The sequence below is a fragment of the Perognathus longimembris genome, chromosome 10, assembly GCF_023159225.1.
Source record: "Perognathus longimembris pacificus isolate PPM17 chromosome 10, ASM2315922v1, whole genome shotgun sequence".
NCBI classification, from domain to species: domain Eukaryota; kingdom Metazoa; phylum Chordata; class Mammalia; order Rodentia; family Heteromyidae; genus Perognathus; species Perognathus longimembris.
The window spans coordinates 52,206,889-52,232,223 of NC_063170.1; the positions used below are offsets into that span (position 1 = coordinate 52,206,889).

At 40.7% G+C, this 25,335-nt stretch overlaps 1 protein-coding gene across 3 annotated transcripts in view; it reads right to left on the reverse strand.

Moving 5' to 3' along the window:
* Nucleotides 1–25,335, reverse strand: part of Cadps (calcium dependent secretion activator) — a 429,166-nt gene that overhangs the window by 138,804 nt on the left and 265,027 nt on the right. For all 3 annotated transcript variants that reach the window (XM_048356072.1, XM_048356074.1, XM_048356073.1), the window contains exons 9-11: nt 24,217–24,283; nt 16,282–16,390; nt 9,968–10,180 (exon numbers count right to left, since the gene is read on the reverse strand). In XM_048356072.1, the coding sequence (XP_048212029.1) occupies nt 9,968–10,180; nt 16,282–16,390; nt 24,217–24,283 (389 nt within the window). The remainder of the gene's footprint in view (nt 1–9,967; nt 10,181–16,281; nt 16,391–24,216; nt 24,284–25,335) is intronic.

The window sequence follows — 25,335 nt, forward strand, 5'->3', positions numbered from 1 at the left end:
GTAGATTCATTGGGAAGAATCTATTTGATAGGGGTTAAGATAGTGGGTAGTTAAGTCAGATGTCTTATGTGGGTTTGAGGTTAGATCCGCCCTTCCTAAGCCGGTGGTGGGAGGCAGGGTTTTACTGTTTCTGAGCCTCCTTGTCTAGTTTGTGAGTTGAAAACAGACTTCAAGACTACTGTTAGGATCTCCTAAGACATGTCTGGAAGGTGCCTGGCCTACACTAAGCACTCAGTCAACATTGGTGGTTGAAAACAAGCAATACCCATTAGTTAGAAGCTGTTAGACCAGCCAGGAAAGATCTCTTTGCACTTACAGCTAATATTCCTTGCTTCTTCAACCACAGCATGTTGGAGAAGCTGGTAGTCATTCTCAGTCTCTGCTTCATGGTTCTGCTCTATCCTTGTGTAACCAATTCCTATGTCCTGTTTCTGCAAGGTTTTTTTTTTTTTTTCTACATTAGATTCTGACTTCGCCGTGTATCCTCCATGTACATAATGAATCCCCTGGAAGGTAGGGTGTGCCACGGGGGTGTGTCTAACCTGCTATTTCCTTTGCCAGCTCCTGGAAAAGCCAAAGCTTATGAGGTGCTTATTAACCGAATGACTCTGACACCTCCACACACCAGGCAACTTCCCATTGGCTTTATTAAGGAGTCACACACATGGGGATTCAGATGGCATCTTGCGAATCCAAAAGTGGGAACATGTGCTCTTAGGGGGGAAAAAAAAACCTCTTCGAAAAGGAAACAGAATTCTAGGTGCAGGTGTCTTTGGATACCATTCAGATTGTCTGCCTGTGTCTCCATACATGTCTAGGACCATATGCATTACATATGTTGTCTATTTTAAAATAAAACACTGCAGTGGTCCAGCTGTTCCAAATCTGTTTCAAAGAACTTGTGGGCGCTTCCCAAGCAACACCATACAGTCATTCTTGCACTGTTCCAGAATGTTCTCCTACAGTGCTGAACATGAAAAACAAATGCCCTTTGTAACTTTATTTTCCCCCATACAAACAATTGGATTTGGTGGGCAAAAGCGGGGGGGGGGGGGGGGGAGCGGGGGGGAGGGGGCATGGGGAAGAAGCCAGTGTTGACATTAGCTGGGAGAAAACAGCCCCAAGCAAAACACGAGAGACTTGATTTTTGCATACAGGACACTGGGATTGTTTCGTTTGCCAATATTTGGCATGTGTCAAGAGAAGGAAAACAATTTTGAACACTGGGCTGAGCAAAATCAAATTCTGAGGGAAAGTGGCTGTTTAAAGAAAGCCCCACTGATGTTTGGATTCGCGCTTGCTTTGGATGAGGACTCACTAGTGCTCTTTTCCACGATCATTAAAAAAAAAAAAGAAATCAAGGTTTGACTACATTTTGAGAACCAACTTCAACCTTGGACTCTTTCCAGATCTGGCTTTAGGAAATAATGACTAAGTCTAGCTTTGTCACCAAGGGCTCCAAATATATTGACAGTGAGTGGTGTGATTGTGTGGGTTCTGTGGCTAGGGCATAACCCAACATACTTTTTCAAACAATGCTGCAGGTTTACTCTGGCAGTTGTGTGCATGACAGGTTCCAAGTCTTTTGTGGCATGAGATAGGCAATTGGCTTCAAAATAAACTTTGAGGAGTAAAGCTAATACTGGTAACCAACCAAAGTTAAGAATCTTTAACACTCCTGGTGTTACCACCCAGACGCAAGCTGATAAATGGGCAAGCTTAAAGGGAACAGGTACACTTGCAGGAGGAAATTTATTAAAACTTTCCCCAGAGTTTACTGAGAATTTTGGCTTGGCACTTAGGGAATGTGGGGAAAAGACTGGTTCTTACAATAACACCATTCGGAAGGTCTTATTCTCTTCTTTAATCTACTTTACTAAAATTCAAATGGAAGTGCCTTATAGACTACCTTGTCCCTATGTTTTCATTGAACTAGTAATGATCTTTGAATTCTTCTCATATTTAATATTCTTTTCCTTTTATTCTGCTTCCACACTGGAAAAAAATATGAGAATTTTCAGGATCTCTTATCTTAATAGTGGCCATAATTATATAACTTTACTTCAGAAAACAGGTTCACAATAATGTCTACCAAATAAATGTACTTTGCTTGGATGAGTAATGCAGCTTTGAAATTTGTATTTTAGTGAAATAGTCCTATTATTTCAACAGCTATGGAATTGAAAGCCAAAGACCAAGTCTTCTGTTTTACTTTATATTTTGAAAATTTTCATGGGCTAGGAAACATGAAGTTCTGCTGTTGAAAAATCATTATGACTGTATTGTTTGAAAGCGGCTCTTATCTCTTATGTGTCCCTTCAGTAATAAACTCTGCGCTAGCTGCTTTACGACTGAAATTTAGAGCAGAGTTAGGGCCGTGGCTACTCCTGATGGATGCTCAAGGCAAGAGAATAGCTACTGTAACTCTACAGTCATCTGTGAACCCGAAGTGCAAATTAAAAGGTGACTTTGTATCTTTCTTATATGGAGAATGTGTGCTTGTCATATCTGCTTGACAGTATAAGAGTAAATGTATGGTTTGGACAATAACGAACAATGACAGTAGTCAGCCTCATCAGAAGAGATGAAATAAAGAAATGACAATGATTGATGGCAGCTGGCTGTTTACAGATTTTTCTACAAGAGTTTTCCTTGGCATTGTCAAGTAACCAGGGGATGTTGTGCCCTGACTGAGCTCTGCACAGCAAGCAAAAGATTGGCCCTCCCATGCCTGCTTCCCGGAGGCACTGAGTGGACCACTTAACGGAGAAACGTTTCACTCCCATATGGTAGCTCCGTTAAACCAACCTAACACGGATGGCTTAGTGAGAATAGCTTCGTTGGAAGCCATAGGGGCCACACTGCATTTTTCAAAAATCTTTGAACTTAAAACTATCTTGCCAATAGATTCAAGGGGATAACATGTGATGTTTATTTCAAGACTGATTTCTCTAATTCTTTGTAGGACAGATAGTTGCTTTTAGTACAAATCCTAACAGATAGGTTTTTCAATTATCTCAAACCACATAAATAAGTGCTTTATAATTTTCCTTGCTATCATTATTACATTTGCAATTAATTAATTTTGGGTTCCTTACAACATGAGTAAAGATAGTTTTATAATGTTTGACTAATAAAGTATCTTACTGTATGAAATGAAACTACTCAAGTGATCAACAAATAATATATCAATGTATCTAAAGTAGGTAACAATGCAGTGAATCTTTACTTAATATCATCGACTTAGATCATAATATGGTGTCTGGGAAAATTTTGGACCTGATTATAGAAATCTATCCTTTTAAAGAGTCACATGATTTGTAGTGCAGTTTTGGGTCATGTAAATTAAGTTGGTATTTAATTAATTCCTGAATATAACAACTGCAAGTTGACAATACAAGAAGATAGAGCAAAAAAAATCTCATGAGATAAAAGTATAGAAAGGAATTAAGGCAAACAACTATTTGAAAATCTACTAGGATAGCAATGCGCTGTGCAAAATCGTTCAGAACAGAATTCATTCAGTCATTTACTCATCCATCCTTTCATTCTTGAAGAAAAATAGTATAGCCAAATCCTAAATTCCCACTAACCCCACAGTCTATGGTAAGCTTTGAAAAATGCTTCATCAGACATTCAAAGGAAAATAAAAAATTAAGTATCTGCTTGGAGTGGTGAAAAAAAGTCTGTCTGCTAGCCAGAGGTACATTTATGCAAAATAAAAAGAAAAAAAGAAAGGGAGGAAAAGCAAATTAAAAGAAAGAATATTAGAAGAACTATTATTAAATGGTTAGGAGGAATGATATGACCTACTTCTTCTAAATTAGCATTCAGAATACTCAAATACATATTTGCCTGCTCTCTTGACTGGATTTTCTAGTTCCTAGTGTCAAGTCTTCTCTCAACACATTTTTGGTGGGCAGCTTTTATTTCCTCTATGAAAAAAGGACTTTTCTAATTTCTTATATTAATAAATAGTAAAGAGATTTAACTATTTTTTTTTTTTTGCCAGTCCTGGGGCTTGGTCTCAGGGTCTGAGCACTGTCCCTGGCTTCTTTATGCTCAAGGCTAGCACTCTACCTCTTGAGCCACAGCACCACTTCCAGCCTTTTCTGTGTATGTGGTGCTGAGGAATTGAACCTAGGGCTTTGTGCATGCTAGGCAAGCACTCTACCACTAAGCCACATTCCAAGCCCTTACCTAAAGTTTTGAAAGTAGTTCTTTCTTCTCATATGTTTATTTTTAAAAATTAATGCAAATAAAAATGATGTGAAAAACAGTTATTGTTGTCATTGTTCTTGGGAAGTAGCAGAATGACATTGAAAGCAGAGGCCAAAAGCCTCCTTAGCATCGTGAGATTGTGGATGCACAGTATTTGAGAATAAAGTCCTTGGAATCAATCATGTCACATACTTGATTTGCTCTTTTGGTATCATAGCCCTAGATACTACAGCTCTCATTTCCAAATTAATCCTCTATAAGGGTTGTATTAGACAGCATACTTTTATGCCGGATTGAATGAGTTCTTTAGTTCTTCTAACAGTGCATTTACTTTCTTAATTGTGTGTTACTTTTTCTTTAGGTCTCTCTCAGTTAACATTTTTGGATTTCCCACTGTACTTTTTCTGTTTGTCTGTGTATTAATCATTGGTACCTTGACCATTCTAATCTTTGGAATGTGGAAGCCAAAACAAGAACAACAACAACAACACATTGTATCATGGTGCAAAATGATCTGTTTTCAGGCATTAAAGCAGTCAGGTAGCAGTGAATTCCATGAAACAACTGGCACTGTTTGCCATTCGTTGTGGTGTTCATTAATACTCTTGGAATGAAAAAAAAAGTTAGGAGTATTCATGGTTGGCTTTGCTTAGAGGATCATTTGATGCCAATATGAAAGCCAAGGAGAGGAGGCAATTATGCACACATCACATGCATCCTAGTTTCAGTATGGAAGCTTACATTTCAAACCTAAGGTCAAGAAAATTAACATGAAAAAAAGTTTTACTACAAAGTCTAGACATGAGGAAGATTTGGGGTGGGGGAAGGGAAGCACATTGCAGGTGTCAGATAATCTAGTGTGATTATCTGAGCTGTGCTAGCTATAGGGGAGCACTTACCCTTCAGTCCAGCTAGAAGTTAGCAGGGTAAGAAGGAACAAACCAGAATAACATAAAGACTAGCAACAAGGCTCAGGAAAGCAGACAGGAGTTCTAACCTAGCAGCTAAAGTTCTTGGGTTCGAGCAAAGATTGAACAAGAAAACTTAAAAACAAAACAAAAACAACAACAACAGAAAAAAATCAACCTCCCCCAAATCAATAATAGTAATAAAAATCCCATTAACGGTTGACAACTGTTCATGTGGAAGTAAATATGGAACAGTCCTCAGAAACTTCCAGCTTTGGGGATCTGTGGTGTGTAATCGTTATTGATAGAGAAAACACACATTAAAATGATTCATTGCAAATAATATATTGAATCACCAGCCAAATGTCAAAGATTAAAATACCCTCTTTTCCCCACCCCATTCCACATGAGAATTGAGGTACTGAATTTTATTATCCCACTAACACACAACAGATAGGGATACTTTGTTTTCTAAGCAAGAAGCTACTTGACATATCAAATTGTGGCAATCCTCAACTACATAAGAACCACATAAAAAACTACATAATTACCAGTATTTGCTTTTTAAAATGTGTAACTAGGTAGTCACTTCAATTTGTTTAAATTTTAACTAAAAAAAAAATCAAATCAACACACACAAAAGAAACCACAAAAGAACAGAAAAGTTTTTAAGGGTGATGGAGCCCTCCCCAAATCTTTGTAGAGTTACACACAAACTAATGAATAGCAGGATCTATTTTTTTTCTTCAATTTTTACAATTCTAGAGAAACAGTTCACTCCACTCTTTCTTAAGACATGTCTTTTCAGTTTGAAATTGAGTTCTGAAAATTGTAAAAAAAAAAATAAATAAATAAAAAAAATATGAACTGCACCAAGATAATCTATTAAAAACTGAATTTAGAAAGACCCCAATCCACTCAAAATTACTTCCATTTCCCATACTATAAAATGTTCCGTTCTCAAGTTTTCCTGGAACAGACAGGGACATGACAAGACTGGAGTGTTTATTTTTCTCTCCCCCAAAACATTTCTATGTGGCTTCCCTTTGCTGTGTAAATACTAACCAAACAACTACCAACATAAGTCACTGAAAAGTCCTTACAATTTAATCACTAGCACGTATGGCAAGAACTTTAAACAAATATTCAAATACAGGACTTAATGAGATATGGGCAGAGTTAAGTATTCAACAGTGACTCTTACCTTTTAGAAGTCAAGGAAACCTTTTTAAAATGCAATACTTGATTATTTCTTTTCTTTTAAAGAATTTTTCTTTGCTGGTAGCTAATGAATCTGTCATTGAATTAATTTTTGTGATACGACTAAAGACAAACCAACCCAATATGAGTAAGGGACCAAAGTTTGGAATGCTTTTATGATTGCTTTTGTAGTTTCTCTTGTGTGGCAGTACTGGTTTGAGCAGGATGAAGAGTTTTCTTGGGACACAGGACTTTCAGTGCTCCAATGAGCAAAGTCCCAGGCTGAGCTGATCAAGCTTCCTGTATGGAATACTTCCTTTTAAACAGTGATGACTTGATTTTAACAAATAAAAGCTGCTATGAAGAAATGGTAAGGAACCACCTTTCTGTAGCAGGCCCACTAAAAACCATGACATGCCCTCATCTCACCCACACGTTTGTGTGTGTGTGTGTGTGTGTGTGTGTGTGTGTGTGTGTGTGTGTGTGTGTGTGTGTTATGAACGACTCCCCAATGACACCATGGATGTAAAGATTATTGGTCTCTTTTTCTCTCTCTCTTACATGTGCTCTTGTGCAGAAGGTGAGGGGAGTTTTGTCTGATAACATTAACATTGTTTTAAACCTATGCTGGTTTAAAAATTATGGACCCAGAAGCCTCCCTGGCTGGTGCTTTTGTTGCGGCCTTTGTTAAGTGCCTACATTAGCAATGGGAGTTGAAGCCGTGGGGAGCTCTGTATGAGGGATAATTAAGGAACTGTGGGACGACTGAGATCCACACCACCGAGTCCAATCTAAGACAAGGATGGCCACTTATTACAAGACTACTATGTACAACTGGGGAGACAGGGCCTGTACAAGCCAAGGGTGTTGTTCACATTTTTTTGTCTCTGCGAATGGAGTCTCCTTTAGCCTACAGTCAGCCAGGCTGAATGTGGTGGCCTTGTTCTTACAGAAGCAGGGAGGCTTTCTTCATGTTCCCTGGAGAACCTCCATTTCTGAGCACAGTTTAAGGAGTCATGAAAGAAGGTGGCTCTATCTTTCCCCCACCCTCAATCCCCAGTCCTGACAAATCCCATAGGCATGCATTATCTCATCTCATCTCTAAACTTACTTTCTATACTCTCAAGGGTGATACTTTCCTTCTTTTTTGTGCTAATCCTGGGGCTTGAACTCAGGGCCTTGGTGCCTATCCATAGCTTATTTTGCTTAAATTAGCACTCTACCACTTGAGCCACATCCAATTCTGGCTTTAATTGGGGGTGGGGGAAGCTAATTGGAGATAAAGGACTAAATTGGACTTTCCTGCTAGGGCTGACTTCATACTACAATCCTCAGATCTCAGCCTCCTGAGTAGCTAGGATTATGTGTGTGAGCCACTGGTGCCTGGCATGTATGATATTCTTTACTACCCCAAATTCTACCTTTTAGGAATTTTTTTCTGGAAGCCCCATTTTTATAAAAATTTCCTGTTTCAAACAGGATTTTTATAGGAACCTAGCAGCACATACTCAGTGGAATCTTTTTGCTATCTATATTAGCATTTAGCTTCCTAACTAAATGTGTTCTACCCACAGAAAGAAATCTCAATCAAGAGCACCTGTGCATTTCCACAAAGAGTGGCCTTCTCCTTAGCAGCTGCCATCATGGGTCTTCTTTTCAAAATGGAGGGGCATGCTGTGGACAAAACTCATGGCGGAAAGAAGTGCTATACCACTGGCAGTTCCCGCCTCTTCTCCCTTTAACTTTACCCTATCTTTATCTTTCCTATGCAAGAAAGAAAGAAGTATGGCCAAGTCACATCATGTAGCAATTTTTTAAGCTGGACAAGTGAGAGGACAAAGACAATGAATGCAAGAATTGGAGATGGTTTGGAAATAAGAGCAGGATCACCCGATATCTATGTTTTAAGAGGTTGATTTGGATAGTGATTATACTTAGGACATTTTTCTCATAGAAGTTGTCTTTTGTTTAGAAAAATTAATCACCTTTCAGGAATGCTTCCTTCAATGAATGAGTCCTCCTCTCTCTATTCTCAAATAAGCCTAGGTTCCAGAAGACAAGAGAGAGAGCAAGAAGAAAGTGGGACCTGGGTAGCAGTCCTGGCTGGAGGGGGCTGTCCTTTTCTCCCCAATTCCCACTTCAGTGATTTTCTGAATAGGAATCCACTGAGAATGTGTAGTTATTTGTACATTTCTTCTTCTAAGGAATGCATCTTCCTTGTTATCCCCAAAAGAGCTATGTTTCCTGATCAGCTGGGGATTTAAAAGGTTTCAGAACAAAGTCCTTTTGTTGGACAGAATGGTAGACCATGGAATTCATTATACAGAGAAACTACATCTATTTAGTCTTTACAGCTACAAATTGATTCCATCCACAGTCACATTTTGCTCACCAGCAACTGAGGAAACACTGGGGAATTATGGTGGTGTGGATAGGTGAGGTTTCTGTTTTGGAGGGGTTTCTGCACTTGATTTCCCCTCTGCTGTGATTCTCATTACTCATGTATTTGTGGGCTTCCTCCCTAGCATTTTAGAGTAAGCCTGAGGGAGCTGTTTTTGATCCTCTATTTGCCTAGTCTCTTCTTTCTTCAGTTAATCACCAAGACATGGCATACATCATGATATTCATTAAAAGCTGAGAGTACCTGATTTATTAGCTGACTCCTTTGCAATCTGGACTCACCCTAGTGGGCAGATGTCTCATGAACAGGGATTCTGTGTGCCTTCCTTATTAGGACATCTCATCTCTAGACAGGTACCCAGTAAATGAGGCTGAGTGAGTGGGTTCCATACTAAAGTCAGTAATCATGGCTAAAAAGCAAAAACAAAAACAAAAAAACCCTCATGCGAATATTCCAAGTTGTCTTGATACTCAGGGTAAGGCAAAGCTCTTTCTTTAAGGTGAACATTTGCAACTGAAATGAATTACTTTGTTTCATGCGTTATGTCCCCATTTTGTTCCAGTGAATGTCTCCAAACATAGACAAGCTTTCACCTCACCCTGTGCATCAGAAGTTCTGGGAAAGAAACGTCTTCCTAGGAAGCAAGAAAACATGATTTAAGGGGGCAAGAAAGTGGTCAGAGGCAGAGGTAAGAGGAGGAGAAACTGGAACAGGAGAGTGCTATTTAAGGAGATGCATTCATTTTTGGATATCTGATATTTCAGTTAGAATGGGATTTTAGGTACCATTTTTCTTCATTGCATGTGATAATGTCATCATTTATTTTTAAATGGTTCTAAATTGCAGATTTAAGTTTATTTCAAATTGATTCCATTTTAAAATTACTTTTAATAGGAGGAAGTGAAGCAACAACATACATAAACCTACTATATTTGAAGGTCTCAAAAATACATGTTTGGCTCTGAATTCCAAACTCTTACCAAAATAAAGAGTTAAACATATGCATAAAATATACTTTCCTTTTTTTTTTTTTTAGTCCTTGGTAGACAAGGTCAAGTATTGCACTTTAAAACCACTGCCCCAACTTTTGCCCTGAATTGACTGCATGATTTCAACAAACATGGTTTTTGTATAAATTCTACATAAAAGCAACTAGTTGTTTTGTGTTTCTTTTCATTCAACTTTGGAAGGTTTACTTTACAGAACTGTTTCTTTAAGAAATGGCATATTTACTTACAGAATTGGGAGATGGGGGCGTCCAGCTGGGGTACATTTCCTCCCTTGGCGTTGAGTTTCTGGACCTGGGTCGGTGGCACGGGTTTGTGTGACTGCCCAGTAGCCCGGTACATAGCTTGAACCCACAAGATGCGATCTTGTTCATCATCACTTGCAAATATCACCGTGTCTCCTTCTTTGACGGCATTGAAGAAGGCCCGGCCACCCTCCAAACCTAGAAGGAAAAGAGAAAATAACTTCTAAGCTGAGCTGTAACATGCTCAGCCCGTAGAAAGCCGTGTCAGCAGCTTTCTTTCTTGGTCCAGAAGAAAGGAGGAGCAATTTCTTTGTCTCCAGGATGGGGATTCTGAGAATTACTTGGCCAGGGAGTAAGACCATGCTGCTTGAAGACATTTTGAGCCTGGCTCCTATCTTTCTTTGTTCTGAGGGTGACAGCACTATCAAGCAGGCTGCCCCACACTATAAATACACTATCTGCCTATAAATACACTATTTTTTCCCTCATATTTTAAACCAAATCACCCAGCTGGGTGCTGATAGCTCACACCTATAATCCCAGCTACTCAGGAGGCTGAGATCTGAAGATTGCTATTTCCTGCCAGCCTAGGCAGTAAAGTCCATGAGACTCCTATAGCCAATTAACTACTAAAAAGCTGGAGTTATATTCTTTATAACAAACATCTGTACTAAGATTTCTCAAATGGCAGTTCACATGTGAATCCCTGGGCATACTTTTAACTGCAGCTTCTGATCTAATATGTCTGCAGATTGAGAGTCTCTATGTCAAACAAGCTTGCAAATAATGTGCATGGCGCTGGTCTGAGGCCTACTTTTTGAGTAGCAAGGGTCTCCTCTCAGTCTCTCTTAAAGCTCCTTCAACAAGGCTGCTGTTGACTGACCTCATCATGGTCTCCAATGGCATCTGCCTTGGTGAATCCAATGGTCAGAGTCCTAACTTCATTTGCTTTAGTCAGCAGCACGCATATTGCTAGCTGTACCTTGGCCCTCTCCCTTGAACTCAAAGCCTCTGTTGCGAACAGCTTTTTATATACACCCAACTTGGAACTCCTGCTTGTTACCTTAAATCCTTTCTCCAGCTCAGTCATGCTGCAAGTATCTCTTTTCATGCTGAATTCCACAACTTATGCCTCATTTTCAATTCTGTTTCTCCAAACGCTATTGAAATTCTGACAGTTCTATCTGTCCCCACCTCCAGTGCCACTAGGAGCTCTCTGTGAACACCCCTGATGTGGGTTATTTTAGTAGCCTCCCATATGACCTGTCTACCTCCAGCTCCACTGTCTCTAGTCAATTTTTAGACTCCTTGGTTTAGTATAAGAGTCAGGTCATCCCATTCCTTGGCTCACAGTGGCTCCATTCAGATGAAAAGGCTAGCTCCTCCAAGGCCTGCATCCACGTTTTGTGAGGATGCTTGTTCACCAGTAGTGTCCTCCTCTTCCTCCTCCTCCTGCCTCTCACCATTTTGTGCCCATATGTACCCACTCACTGTAGCCTCACTGGCTTCCTACTACTCCATGAGTATCCCAGCTGTGTTCTCCTGGCAGACCTTATCCTTGCTATTCTCTGCACTATAGGGACAGTGTCCTTTTCCTAAGGTATCTGATTCATATCCTCACCTCCATCATGTCCACTGGGGACTTTTATGACTTGTATTTCCTTGTTATTGACCTTTCTGACCTTGCTTAACTTTCCTCTGTTGATCTTATCACTCTCTACCTATAACTTTACATCATAAGGACAATGAATTTCCATCTTATCCACAGGCATAAACTTAGTGCCTAGAATTGTGCATGACACATGGTGGGTGATCAACAAATATTTGATGAATGAATAGGCTACAGACTAGGGTGGAAGCACCTCTTTGGGGTTAGGCCTGAGCTATATTGTATCCATCAACCTATTCCTGGAGCATGTACTGTTGGATAGTTGGTCTTCCCCAGCCACAATGAAAGATTTGTATCTGTACTGAGTATTTCCACAATCACAAGGGAGCACATCTGACTCATTCATTGGATGAATGAGTGAGTGGTCAACATCTTCACAGTCCACTGAAGGGCAGTCAGTAACCTGTCTGACATTGGCATTGGCAAAAAATTTCTGGTGACATGAAGACTTCTCCGTTGTTCTGACCATATTAATCTGGTTTGCATGAGCATCACAGTCTGCTTATACACTATAAGAGGGCCAGCCATGCACATGGACTCAGAGAGATTTAGTAGCTCAAGACACCATGCCATGGAATTTTGGAGGTGCCTCCTTTTATTGGCGGCTGAACTGCTCAGGAACTGAGTGACGATGCATAACTACACCCATGGGAAGGTAAAGGGGAACATTTTCAATGTTAGCTTTAAAACATTAGTAAAACATATAATTATCAATTCCCCAAACTAACATTTCAAGGACCTTCAACAGATAAGACTTTATTTAGCATAAAATTTTGTGTCTGGGTGACCATCTGGCTCTCAGGCTGGTCCTAGATGGCGACATGCATTCGTATCCTTCCCCGGCACACAGAACAGGTTACGTGAACACCAAGCCTATGAGAGCTTCTGCCAGTTGGTTCCATTAACAACATGGAGGAAGCCAAGAGCAAGAGGGAAGATGATGGATTTGCACACTCACCTTCCAGGAGCACTTAAGGAGACTCCTGGAATCTCTGGGTGAATTGGCTAAAATGCACACTATTCCTGAGGAATAGATCATATAGGAAAAAGCTGGCAAAAGAATCCTCTCCAATGCTTTCTCTTTCGCTTTCTTGTCCCTAGTTCAGAAGTGGAGCTTAGGAACACCCATTTTTTAATAGGCATGCATTAAGAAATTCAGATGAAAAAAAAAAAGAAATTCAGATGAAAAGGCCAGGGCCCTAGCTCAGTGGTAGAGTGCTCGTCCAGCATGGACAAGGCCTTGGGTTCCATGTACAGTATCAAATATGTACATATATATGTATATAACTATATATGCATACACGTGCATACAGAGACACACATGTCTCTGAGACATGTGTAGAGAGAGAGAGAGCTAAAGATATCTATATCTATATCTATATCTATCTATCTTTTTTTTGGCAACACTAGGGTTTGAACTCTGGAATTTCTTATTAGACAGATGTTCTACCACTTGAGCCATGCCTCCAGTCCTTTTACTCTGTTTACTTTTGAGGTAGAGTGCCCTTTTTTACTCAACCTGGATGATTCTATTTTATGATTCTTGCCACGGCTGAGACAATAGGTACACACAGCCACACCTAGCTTTTGATTGAGATGATAAGGTCTCATTAACTTTTTTTTTTGGTCTAGGCTTCCCTCAAGCCAGGATCCTCCCAATCTCAGCCTCTTGAGTAGCTAGGATAATAGACACGAGCCTGTAACGTTTTGAGCTAGAATTTCTTTATGAGAACTGGGAATATTTAAATCTTTATTTTTTTTATTTTTATTTTTTTTTGCCAGTCCTGGGCTTGGACTCAGGGCCTGAGCACTGTCCATGGCTTCTTTTTGCTCAAGGCTAGCACTCTGCCACGTGAGCCACAGCGCCACTTCTGGCCGTTTTCTATATATGTGGTGCTGGGGAATCGAACTCAGGGCTTCATGTATGCAAGGCAAGCACCCTTGCCAGTAGGCCATATTCCCAGCCCTAAATCTTTATTTTATTATTATTATTATTTTTTTTTTGGCCGTCCTGGGCCTTGGACTCAGGGCCTGAGCACTGTCCCTGGCTTCTTCCCGCTCAAGGCTAGCACTCTGCCACTTGAGCCACAGCGCCGCTTCTGGCCGTTTTCTGTATATGTGGTGCTGGGGAATCGAACCTAGGGCCTCGTGTGTCCAAGGCAGGCACTCTTGCCACTAGGCTATATCCCCAGCCCCCTAAATCTTTATTTTTGATTTAAAAAAAATCTCTTGAAAAACAAATAGGGCTTAGCATAAAGAAGACAGAGAAGAGTGACTGCTTGTCAACCTCAAGAATATAATCAATTTACTTCTCATTTCCATTTACTATAAATGAATGTATAAATTATATCTCATAAGATTTTTTAAGGTAGGAGCTTTGAAATATCAATGCACAGCTCTTCCTTGTGCACAGGGATAGAAGAGCATTCTCCCTTCTACTCTCCAACCACAGCAAGAGAATTGTTTATAGTTGACAAACACCAATTATAGCTTCACTACAACAACTTATATAGCAAGTACTAAATAAAGAGTTAGACATGGGTTAGACTTCCAAGTCCAGCTCTGCCAACAAGCAACCTTTGATCTCTAGAAATTGGTATCTTCTTTACAAACAGGATGATCTTCTGGGTCCTGTTCACTCTGTAGGATTGAGGTGAGGACTTAATTCAACCAGGTCAGGGAAAAGGAATATAGATTTTCCTTTCCACATTGGCCCTTTAGCAACCCCTTCTTCTAAGCCATAGGTATTAATTAGGAAACACTGAATCTGATTTTCCGAACAAACCCAATAATTCAAGAACACCCAGACAATCACAGAATGTCCTGTTAAGAGGTTTCTTAATACAGACCCCAGTTCTTTTGAACAAGACAGTGCATGAAACTACTCATTCAAACTCTAGGTTCATTGCATTGTAAAAGATTTCCAGGCAGAGTTTTTAATTCACACCTTATATGGTCAGCTCTGTGTTGTGTTGTGGCAGGGTATTATACGTAAAGGAAAGTCAGAAGAGGTTGAGTGGGTCCAAGTCCCTCACACATGGGATCTTAGTGGCATTATTTCCTTCAGTGGACTTGGCCAAGACCTTCCTACCACACCTTTTCAGGTTAACACTCCATCTCCTCTCAAACTATGTTTTTCTTTTCTGTGTATTTTGTTGCATGTGGAAGAGCAATATGGGAGTAGAAAAAAAGGTTTTGGGCCAAATAATGCAGTATGGTTGGAAATGCTTCCCTTGTACAGATTTGGCATAAAAATAAACTTCTCTGAGAGAGGGCTGTTGGTGCTTGTTGTTCATTAATATGCTGAAATGATTTCGCACCCCTCCCCAGGATGAAGGTTCTTTGAGGCTGATTTCTATTCATTTTTTTTTCTGGGGGAAAAAAAGATAAAATGGGTAGGGGGAGAAGTGTGAGGGGGCAGGATGTAGAACTTGTGCAATATAGAACTTAAAAGAAATTCTATCAGTTACATGGTTTTCTTAGTTATATTAAGTTTGGGAGCTTCGATGTCTATGCATGAAGATGGGTGTTTTCTTGGGAGGAAAAAAATCCCCACACCTAGTGTGGATTTTCTTATCAAGTTCCACTGGCTAACGTGAATGCTAGCCAGAGCTTATGGATGTATATAGCCATGTTCCTTGGTCATCAAGGCTTAATATTTGGCTGGGTGTTGGTGGCTCATGCCTGTAATCCTAGCTATTCAGGAAGCTGAGATCTGAGGATCGTGGTTCAAAGCCAGCCTGGGCAAGAAAGTCCGTGAGACTCTTATCTCCTATCAACTATCAAAAAGCCATAGATGGCACTGTGGCTCAAAGTGGTAGAGCACTAGCCTTGAGCACAAAAGCTCAGGGATAGTGCCCAGGCCCCTGAGTTCAAGCCCCAGGACGTGTGTGTGTGTGTGTGTGTGTGTGTGTGTGTGTGTGCACACGTAAGTTTATACATCATTGGTGAACCCCACCCCCACATATCAGCACATGCACATGTGCACACACAGACTCATCAAACATATAATGCAGTCCTTAGTGCACACGTCTGTCTTCTTTTTCAGGAATATCTGTGAGCATTCTATGCTTGATATGTCATTCATGATTATAGGTATTTAAAAGAAAATTGCAGCTGTGTGCTGGTAGTTCATGCCTGTAATCATAGCTCCTCAGAAGGTTAAGAGCTGAGGACTCAGTTTTGAAGCCAGCTGGGCTAGACATCCAACAGACTCGTACCTCCAATTAACTAGCAAAATCCTGTAAGTGGAGGTGTGGCCTTGAGTGAAATAGCCAAGTAAAAGCATGGGGCCTTAAGAATTCAAGTCCCAGTACCAGCATACACACACACACACACACACACACACACACACACACACACACACACACACAGAATTGTGTATGTTTCTTTTTAGTTTTCAACCAAGAATTCTCCTGTGTAAGACCAAAGCCCCAGGCCAGGATGGCACTTAATCAATCAGGATGGAAATTCCCTATGATCAGAAATGTGGCTGCTGTGGTCACTTAGGAGACTGCAGTGAGCTGGCTTGTGTCTAGTAGGCAGAGGGTGCCCAGCAAAATGTTAGTTGAGCACTGATTTACTAGAGATGAGAGCTTTGGAGGTCCATGGCCCAAGGCAGGGAGGGTACCTGGCTGGGGGTCCGTGTAGTCCACAGTGTAGCCGTCCAGTTGCAGGAGTTCCTGAGGCTCCGCTTTCTTCTCACGGTAACTGCACATAGCAAATGTGTACTGACTGACCTGTGGGGAAGAAAAGAAGATTATGAGGCGGTTCCTCTAGAGCTCATTTTCCTGAGACACCATCTCTGTTTAGCCAAGTTCTCTCTCAGCAGCTCCTAGACTTAGTGGTTAGCTAAACTAAGTTTTGCCATGTCCTGGCTTTGTAACTTGGTGCAAATTACTTAACCTTTCTGATCCTTGGTCTACCATAGCCACAGATGGGATATAACTTATTTTGATGCCTTATCATAAGGGAAGAATGAGATAACACATAACACACATTTAGAATTTGTGCCTGGCCCTTAAGTGTTTGATAAAGGCCAGCTACTGTCATTACTGCCTGCCTTTTTAGCTTTCTTCCTTCCTTTTTCTTCCCTTCTTTTTTCCCTTCCTCATTCCCTTTCTCCCTTCTCTTTTTTTTGGTGCCACTCCTGGGGCTTAAACTTGGGGCCTAAGCACTGTCCCTGAGCTTTTGTGCTCAAGGCTAGCACTCTACCTCTTGAGCCACAGCTCCACTTCCAGCTTTTTGGTTGTTAATTGGAGATACGAGTCTCACAGACTTTCCTGCCTGGTCTAGCTTTGATCCTCAGATCTCCAGCATTCTGAGCAGTTAGGATTACAAGTACCTGGCCCCTTTCTTCCATTTTTTTTTGGCAGGGTCCTGCTCTGTAGCCCGGTCTGACCTTGAAATTAAGACCCTTCTCAGCCTCCAGAGTTGTTGAGATTACAGGGATGTACCACTGCACCTGGCTCCTTGCGTTACTATGACTGGGAGAAGATGCACACGATTGTCTCTTTTCTGGTGAGGCAAATCTGGATGAACAGCACCAAGTTGATAAGGTCTCCCAGCTATGAGTATAACCATGGCCGCAGCTGCCATGCTAGTTGATACAACACAGACCTTTTGGTGAGAATTTGGAGAGCAGATGTTCATTTCTTTATACCTTGTGAAAAATCATTTTATTTGTCGTCAGCCTCTCTTCAGCATCATGCCACACATCTTGTGGCTGCTCCTCAGCCCTCACCGAGGAGTGCTCTGGGTTGAAGTCTTCCCTTCATCTCAGACAAGTGCAGGAATGACACGCTGTCACAAGCAATGAATGCTCAATCGCGAGGTGCCAGTCACAATGGAGCAATCTCTAGCCCCCAATAGCATGGCCATTGTCACAGGGACCCAAAGTGGCAGCCCTCACCCCTCTGACATGCAGGATCCATGCCAGTACAGGGTGGCGCTCCAGGCTGCAGGCCCGCCTTCAGGACCCTGTCGTCACGGTGCATGCCCACCCTGCGCAGATACTTTGCATTGCTACATCTGGCCTGTCTGCAAGGAGCCCATGGGAAAGCGAGCTGTCCCTATGCTTCAGGCCCGGCTCTCGGGCATATTTACCATCCACGGATGTCAAACGTCTTGGCAAAGGGCTGCCATGTCCCTCACTCCTTAGTTCCCTTTTTTATTAGAAGAGACATCTTCTAAGCAAGCTTTGATCCCAGCTGGTATCATTTTAGTTGCCTGCCTCTATGGGAAGATTTTGTGTGTGTGTGTGTGTGTGTGTGTGTGTGTGTGTGTGTGTGTGTGTGTGTCTGTATCTGTGTTAATGATAGTAAGAAATGGGTCCTCTGAAGTCCCAACAGCATTTTCTGAGCTGTCCGAGTCCTGAAGACTCCAGAGGAGAAAGGTGTTAAAGGGAGAATGCTCCTGCGGCTTGCTTTGTCTGTTGCTGCCATCTGTTGGTTGCTGGTGGAAATGTTACCACCCTACTTGGGCTTGGTTACATTGCTTATGACTTTCAGAATCTGTGAGCATCTAATCTGTCTCCTAGTACATTACAAGCACCGAAAGAGAAACATAACAGGAGTTTCAGCTGGGTGCTGGAGGCTCATACCTGTGATCCTAGCTACTCCGGAGGCTGAGATCTGAGGATCAAGGCTCAAAGCCAGCCATGCATGAAAGCTCCAGAGACCCTCATCTCCAATGAAGTACCCAGAAAGCTGGAAGTGAAGCTGTGGCTCACGTGGTGGAGCCCTAGCATTGAGGAAAAAGCTCAGAGACAGTGCTCTGACTTCAAGCACCAGGACTGATGCATACGTATATGCATGCATGTGTGTTCACACATGCACACACACACACACACACACACACACACACACACACAAAGAGTTTCGTATGAGAACATGAATGAATTCTCTGTAAGAAACTGAATGGCCAGTATCATCCCCTTCTCTTAAAAGGGGAAGGCTGAGGGGAAGCAGGGGCTGAGCAGGCTGAGGTTCCACCCTGGCTCTAGTGAGCTCTTACTTGCCCTCTATATTTGACCTGCATCTTACTGGGCCATTATTGAGCTTTACACATAGTGTAGGATACTCAGAGAGAAAACACCCAGCAGATGCATGAATATAGTCAGTTTCATTATATTAGGCATGGAAGTTCTTTATTTTTTAATTATATTTTCTTATCTTTAAGTAGTTGTACAAAGGCATTATTATTGAACATCTTGATTGATATCAGTCCTTTAATCGTCTTCTCTATGCCTCCCAGCTCAAGCCCTCCCTTCAAATTTCCTACTTTCATAGTACACGCTCACTAATATTCTATTAGTGTATAGCTCACTTGGGTGTATTTGGCTTCTAGATCACCGATGTTTTTATAGGAGGCCTTGGGCATTAATCTTGGTTCTAATCACACCTCCACGAGCAAAACCTCACACAATGGGCACTCATTAACTCAATTTGATTTGTTCTACAGAGGTAAGCATGCCTAATCTGATCCAAAATTTACATATCTCTCCAAGCCTAGAACCTGGCTTATGACTGGTTCTCTAGGACAACAGATTTTTCCTATGACCCCTGCAACTGTCCAATCATGGTGAGTGTAGACACTACAATACTTCTGTGGTGACTTATACCAGATATTTCAACTAGCAACAGAGAGATAAAATAGTGTGTTAGTGGGATTAGCCCAACAGAGAGGTGCTGCTACTCACTCGAGATCAGAAAATGATCACAACAGTCATTTACTATGACTGCACTGTTAGGGCTTTTTGCTTTCTTTCTGGCTTTAGTGGCTTGCTTCTTATAGTGCTGTCTGCTGCTGCCCTCTTCTGGTTATAGCAATGAAGTCAGGAGCCACAAAGGGTGGTGGTTTGCATTGGTAAATAAATGGGAACTGGTTCCTTAGGAGTATATGCCAATGTGCTGGAAGGGTGAAGGGATAGCAAAGATTTGAAGCTTCCGCAGGCTTTTACTAGGTGAAAGCTATTTTTTTTTCTGTCATGGTAGAAATCGCATTAAACTGTACATATTTTCTGTATATTACTGCTTTGGTGGTGCTGGGGATAGAACCTAAAGTCTCGTGCCTGTGCTGTGTACTGGAGCCATACCCTAGCCCTAAGTTCTATTTTGATGGCGGACTTAAAAGACTGCACATTTGACATCACTGGGATTTTTAGTTGTATCTATCTCATCTTGGAACCATGGCTGGGCTGTTGGGACTTCTGAGGGAAGTCACTAATTTCTTGTTTGAAAAGTGTCTGGACCTCTAATATACAAGAAATCCATTGTTGTGAAACCATAGCTTCTATTATTGATGATCCTCTTGTATCCCCTTCCTATGGTTGTACCTGCACTATCTATGTATCTTATCTGAGTACATTGAAAACTGTGTATACTGGTATTAGAACTAGGAAATAGAAAGGGAATACCAAAATAGAGAGACACAGGGTAAAAAAAGACAAACGACTACAAAAGCAATACTTGCAAAACTGTTTGGTATAAATGAACTGAACAACTCTTGGCGGGGGGGGGAGTGAAAGGGGGAGGGGGGAGGGGGGAATGAGGGAGGAGGTAACAAACAGTACCAGAAATATATCCAATGCCTAATGTATGAAAGTGTAATCTGTCTGTACCTCAGTTTGACAATAAAAATTTAACAACAACAACAAAAAAAGAAATCCGTTGGCTCACTTATCTTCTTTAAAGTAGAAAGAGGTTTCTCAATAAGTGGATTTTAAGCTGCCACTTGTATTAGAGTAGTATTATTTAAGTTACAAGATGACATTTTTTTGGTGGTATTGAATTTTGAACTCAGGGCCTTGTGCTTACTTGAGCCATTTCCCTTAGCCCCAAATATGTAGATTCTGTATATCAGATCAACTGAATGGAAATTTCAGGGCAGAAGGCTGAGGGTAAAGCTCAGAATACCTTGCCTGCTCTAGATCCTGGATATCTGATCCAGCATGGAAAATAAACAACAACAACAACAATAAAAAGCCATAAAAGTAGTTTGGGTTGGTTTTAGTCACATACCACCAGAATTCAAGCTAACTGTCCTTTATAGCAATTGTGGATTTGAGTGGGGAAATCAAGCATTCATTCACACATAGGAATCATTCAACTACTTGCATGTCTTTCAATTCCCTTCTATGGTTAACTTATCTTAAAATGATACTCTCAATCTAATATTAAACACTGCCATATCCCAGAGCATTCCAACCATACCCTATCTCATCTAGATTTCATATCATGTCTAAAACCTGAAGTAAAGATTGTTTGACTGTAGCAAATCAGAAACAGGATATGAATTAGGGACCACATTGTTTTGTGCAATCAACAGTAAATGAATTATTTATCTCTCAAAGTAAATGTGATCTAAAGTACTCTACATGTATACTGTCTCTGGGCACCAGACTCTGTTAAGTGTTTAGCATTATAGAAGTACAGAAGACCTGTGTTAGATTTCACATTTGGCTGACTCCATCCATTGCTTCTGAGCAGGCCACTTAACTACTTTGGGCCTCATTTCCACTAATGAGTGATTGGGAAAAGGACTGTCCCTTTCTGTATATAGTAGAGAAACCTTGAGAAGAACAGCTTTATGGACAACTGGTAAACTTCAAGGGACCTATAAGTAGAAATCACAATTGCCATTATTAGAAGAAACTAGAAATGTAAATTGACAGTGCTAAAATGAGGATAAATGTTCCAGTAGTACTTTGAAGATCAATTAACATTTGATTTTATAACAAGAAAATTGTTGAGCATGGAAGAAAAATTAAGAAAAAAACAGTAGAGGGGAGACTTTGTGTCCTAAAATGGTGACAGGCTGGCTGGCTTTTGTTTCTCCCCTTCTCCATTTAGGGTGGGGAGTTCTGACTCTCACTGTGGGATCTGAGGACTTGCATTGTCATTGTCATCAAGGAGCTCCTGATGTCCAGTCACTAACAATAGAAATCAGTATGTTTGGTTCTCCCAGATTTAGAATCAGTCCCCTGCAATTTCGTAGATCAGAGTGCTAAGGCTTCCTTTCCTTTTGATTTCTGGGTTCAGATCTGTAGCAAAGTCTACACGGAAATATACTGGAACTGCTAAGACCACAGCTGGAGAGACTATGACCTACGATTTGCATGGAATCATCTGCTGAGACACCCAGTTCCATGCACAACATAAACACTGGGAAAGTGTGGAAAGAATGAGCTGTCTTCTTTTAAGCAGGGCAGGGACCTTCATTGCAGTGAGTTTTCAAGGGTGTTTAGACCACCTGCAGCAGGACCTTCTGGGGTGCTCTGTCAAAAATATAGATGGCTGGACTCCAACTTAGACCCCCCCTATGTCAGAGTCTTCTTAAAGGCACCATGGGATCTGCCTATTAGCCAGTATCCAATATGCTTGGAGAAGATGATCTCATAGTACATTAGGATGCACTAAGCACCAGTTATCTCAGGGTGCAGTAACATGCAAGAAACATTCAGAGACAGAGGCCTCCTTCCCACCTCCTCCAACTCTTTATTTCCTTCACAATTGGCAGATAGAGCATGTTCTGGTCACTTCTGTAATTTCAACCCTCATCCTTGAACATAGAAATTGCTATTCTGGTTCAATGCCTGTTTGAGGGATGTGCTAGTTAGCAAGAAGTTCCTTTACCACCCATCATTTGGCTCTCCCAAGGAGTAGCACTAGAGGGAAATCTCAGTAGCTCTGTGATAAAGAAAAACATAGATTGGGTATGTGGGGAGTGTGGGAGATGAATTATGAGAGTAGATAAGTGTTAAGTGTCTTTTCAAGGTCATTTAGGTCTGAGAAGGAGCTGCTTTATAGTGAGTCTTCAGAGTTGGTGATGTTCTAAATACTAGTCAAGTAACCCAATAAGCATCGCTCATCACTCAATTACATGTTGGCTTGCTTTGTGACATCTTTCAGAATACAGCATAAATCAAAATTCTACAACTTGATTTATGGTATAAATGCTCTTCTGGAGCCTAAATATTAGTAAGAGACAAGAAGAAATCCTCTGTAAACTGAAAAAATACTGATGTGAAAACCAACCAAACAGCAGCAGCAGCAATAACAAACAAATAATTGTTTTCAAAGAAAGGAGACCTTTCAAGGATGAGTATTACTATTTCTGGAAAAAAAACCTTCAAACTGCCAAGCACTAGCACATAGACCTATCATCCTAGCTACTGAAGAGGCTGAAATCTGAGGATCCTGGTTTGAAGTCAGCCTGAGTAGAAAAGTCCATGAAACTCTTATCTCCAATTAACTCCCAGAAAGTCAGAAGCTGAACTGTGACTCAAATGGTAAGGCACCAGCCTTGAGCAAAAAAATCTAAGGAAGAGTGTCCATCCTTTGTACTAGCAAAAACAAAACCCCCCAAAACAACAATCCAAGAGATATATTTATATATTAATAATGTAGTTGGAATATATTATAAAGCATCACTAATGTCTATGGCAGATGCTGTTCTTTTTAGCATTATTAATAACAGCTCAAACTTAGGAAGTCCTAAAGTTCATCAAATGTGGAAATGTGCAAAACTGTGTGCAAGAAGTTGCATGAATAAAGATGCTATAGAACAATAGGAAGAGTTGGGTTAGCTTTGTTTAAAAATACACAAACCCCTATCTGTAAAGTTGCTTGAGATTTTTGAAGAGTGACATGTTCCCTACACATAATTAAAAGTCAGATGAGTGAAGCAATAAAAATAGATGCGAAACAAAACCCTCCACCAAACTAAATCTGAATGTTTCTCATTCCAAGTGCTTTTGGTAATAGTGAATTAATATAATGTTAATGACCCTGCTACTCAAATCAGGCACTAGCTTGCTCCCTCCTGGAGCTCTCGATCTCTGGCAGGGGCCTGGGCAAGGGTGAGGTATGTTTTTTTCTCTAACTTACACACTAATATAATGTTAGAATTAAAAAAAAATTATGAAATGAGAAGCCCTTTCTACAACACCTGAATAATAACAATGAAATTATATTTTAAAAAGACAACTCTGTGTTGATTTTGTTTTTACAAGCTACCAAAGAACAAATTACTTTTGATTGGATTGTTAAAACAAAACAAGTATATACTAGTAGTGTTCAAATGTTAAATTGACATCGAAATAGAAAAAAGAGCAAGAGGGAGTCCTCTGGGTGATCTCATGGATATAATACATGTACATATGTATGTATGTATGCATGAATGTATATATGTATGTACATACATGTATGCATACACATACATATATAATTGAGGTACATTCATTGAGCTTGTAGACTGTATCAAGTAAGAAGTGTCTATTTGCTGGGTGCTGGTGGCTCATGCCTGTAATACTAGCTACTTGGGAGGCTGAGATCTAAGGACTGCAGCTCAAAGCCAGACTGGGCAGAAAAGTACCAATTATCCACTCAAACACTGGAAGTGGCTCAAAGTGATGAGTGTTAGCCTTCAACAAAAGAGCTCAGGGACAGTGCCCAGGCCCCGAGTTCAAGTCTCTCAACCAACAACAACAAAAAAGTGTCCATTCATCCAAACCCCATTGTTAATGCTACTGGCTCTTAAGAGTGATATAGAGTTGAAGAGTTACCTGGACCAACACAAAAAACCTCTTCTTCCATCTCTTCCAGACGTTCTTACCGATGGCCCACAAATACCTGATGAAGAGATAGATCAGAGCTGTGTTAATAGTTGAGTGCACTGTTACCATACTTCACAACAAACAGAAAGGTCAGGAGGCTCACGAACTCAGGAACACAGCAAAGACTTAGGGGATCTGCAGTGGAGGATTGGGAAGAGCAGGTATCATTATACAGCACCTAGACAGATTATCTGAAAGGTTAGTAAAAAGACCTATTCAATGAAAGGATGGAAGAACAAAAGTGTGTTGTGTTGTGTGTGTGTGTGTGTGTGTGTGTGAGAGAGAGAGGGAAGGAGGGAGAGAGAGCCACTGAAAGATTGAGAGAGGGATGCAATTATATTTCTACTTATGATGCTCACACTGTCTGCTGGGTGGAGAACACAGCATGAGGAAAGAGGTAAGATAGGAAGTATATCAAGGAAGGGCTGCTGCTGGTGGTTGTGGGATCAAAAGCTGACAGAGGCTGACACACAGCCGAGGCAGTGGGCATTAGAAACAGTCTAGAAAGTGTATATGGACTGTGGGGTTCCTCAGGCCAATGGGAACAGCTATGTGTTCTTAAGCATCAAGACAGAAATAGACATGTAAGGGTGGCTCAGGAGAGGAAGGATTTTGATATATAATCATTAAGCATCAAGTCTTTCTCTTCTAGTTCTGTTTCATCTGCTTAAGAACAAACGTAGAAAAAGGAGTTCACAGAAAGCATAGAATGAAATTAATGTTGAATTGTTACCTTTTCCTGTATCGAGGTACATAATATGAATCCATTATACTTACTGAGAGATATTAAGAGCTTGAACCTGGGGACAAGTGTAAGCTTTGGTAAATGCTTAATCTCTGTCTTAGTTTTCTTTTCTATATGTACAATGGGGCTCATAATGCCCTCATAATAATAGTAATGTCTTACTAAGACATAATAATAATGATAAAAGTAATAGCATATCCTCATTTTAGAGGTGAATAGGAAGTTCAAGCTACTTTCTATAACTGCTAAGAGCTTTGACCAACATTTAAAAGGAGAGCTGTTTCATTCTGATGCAGCCTCTCCATCATGATCTTCCTTCTCCA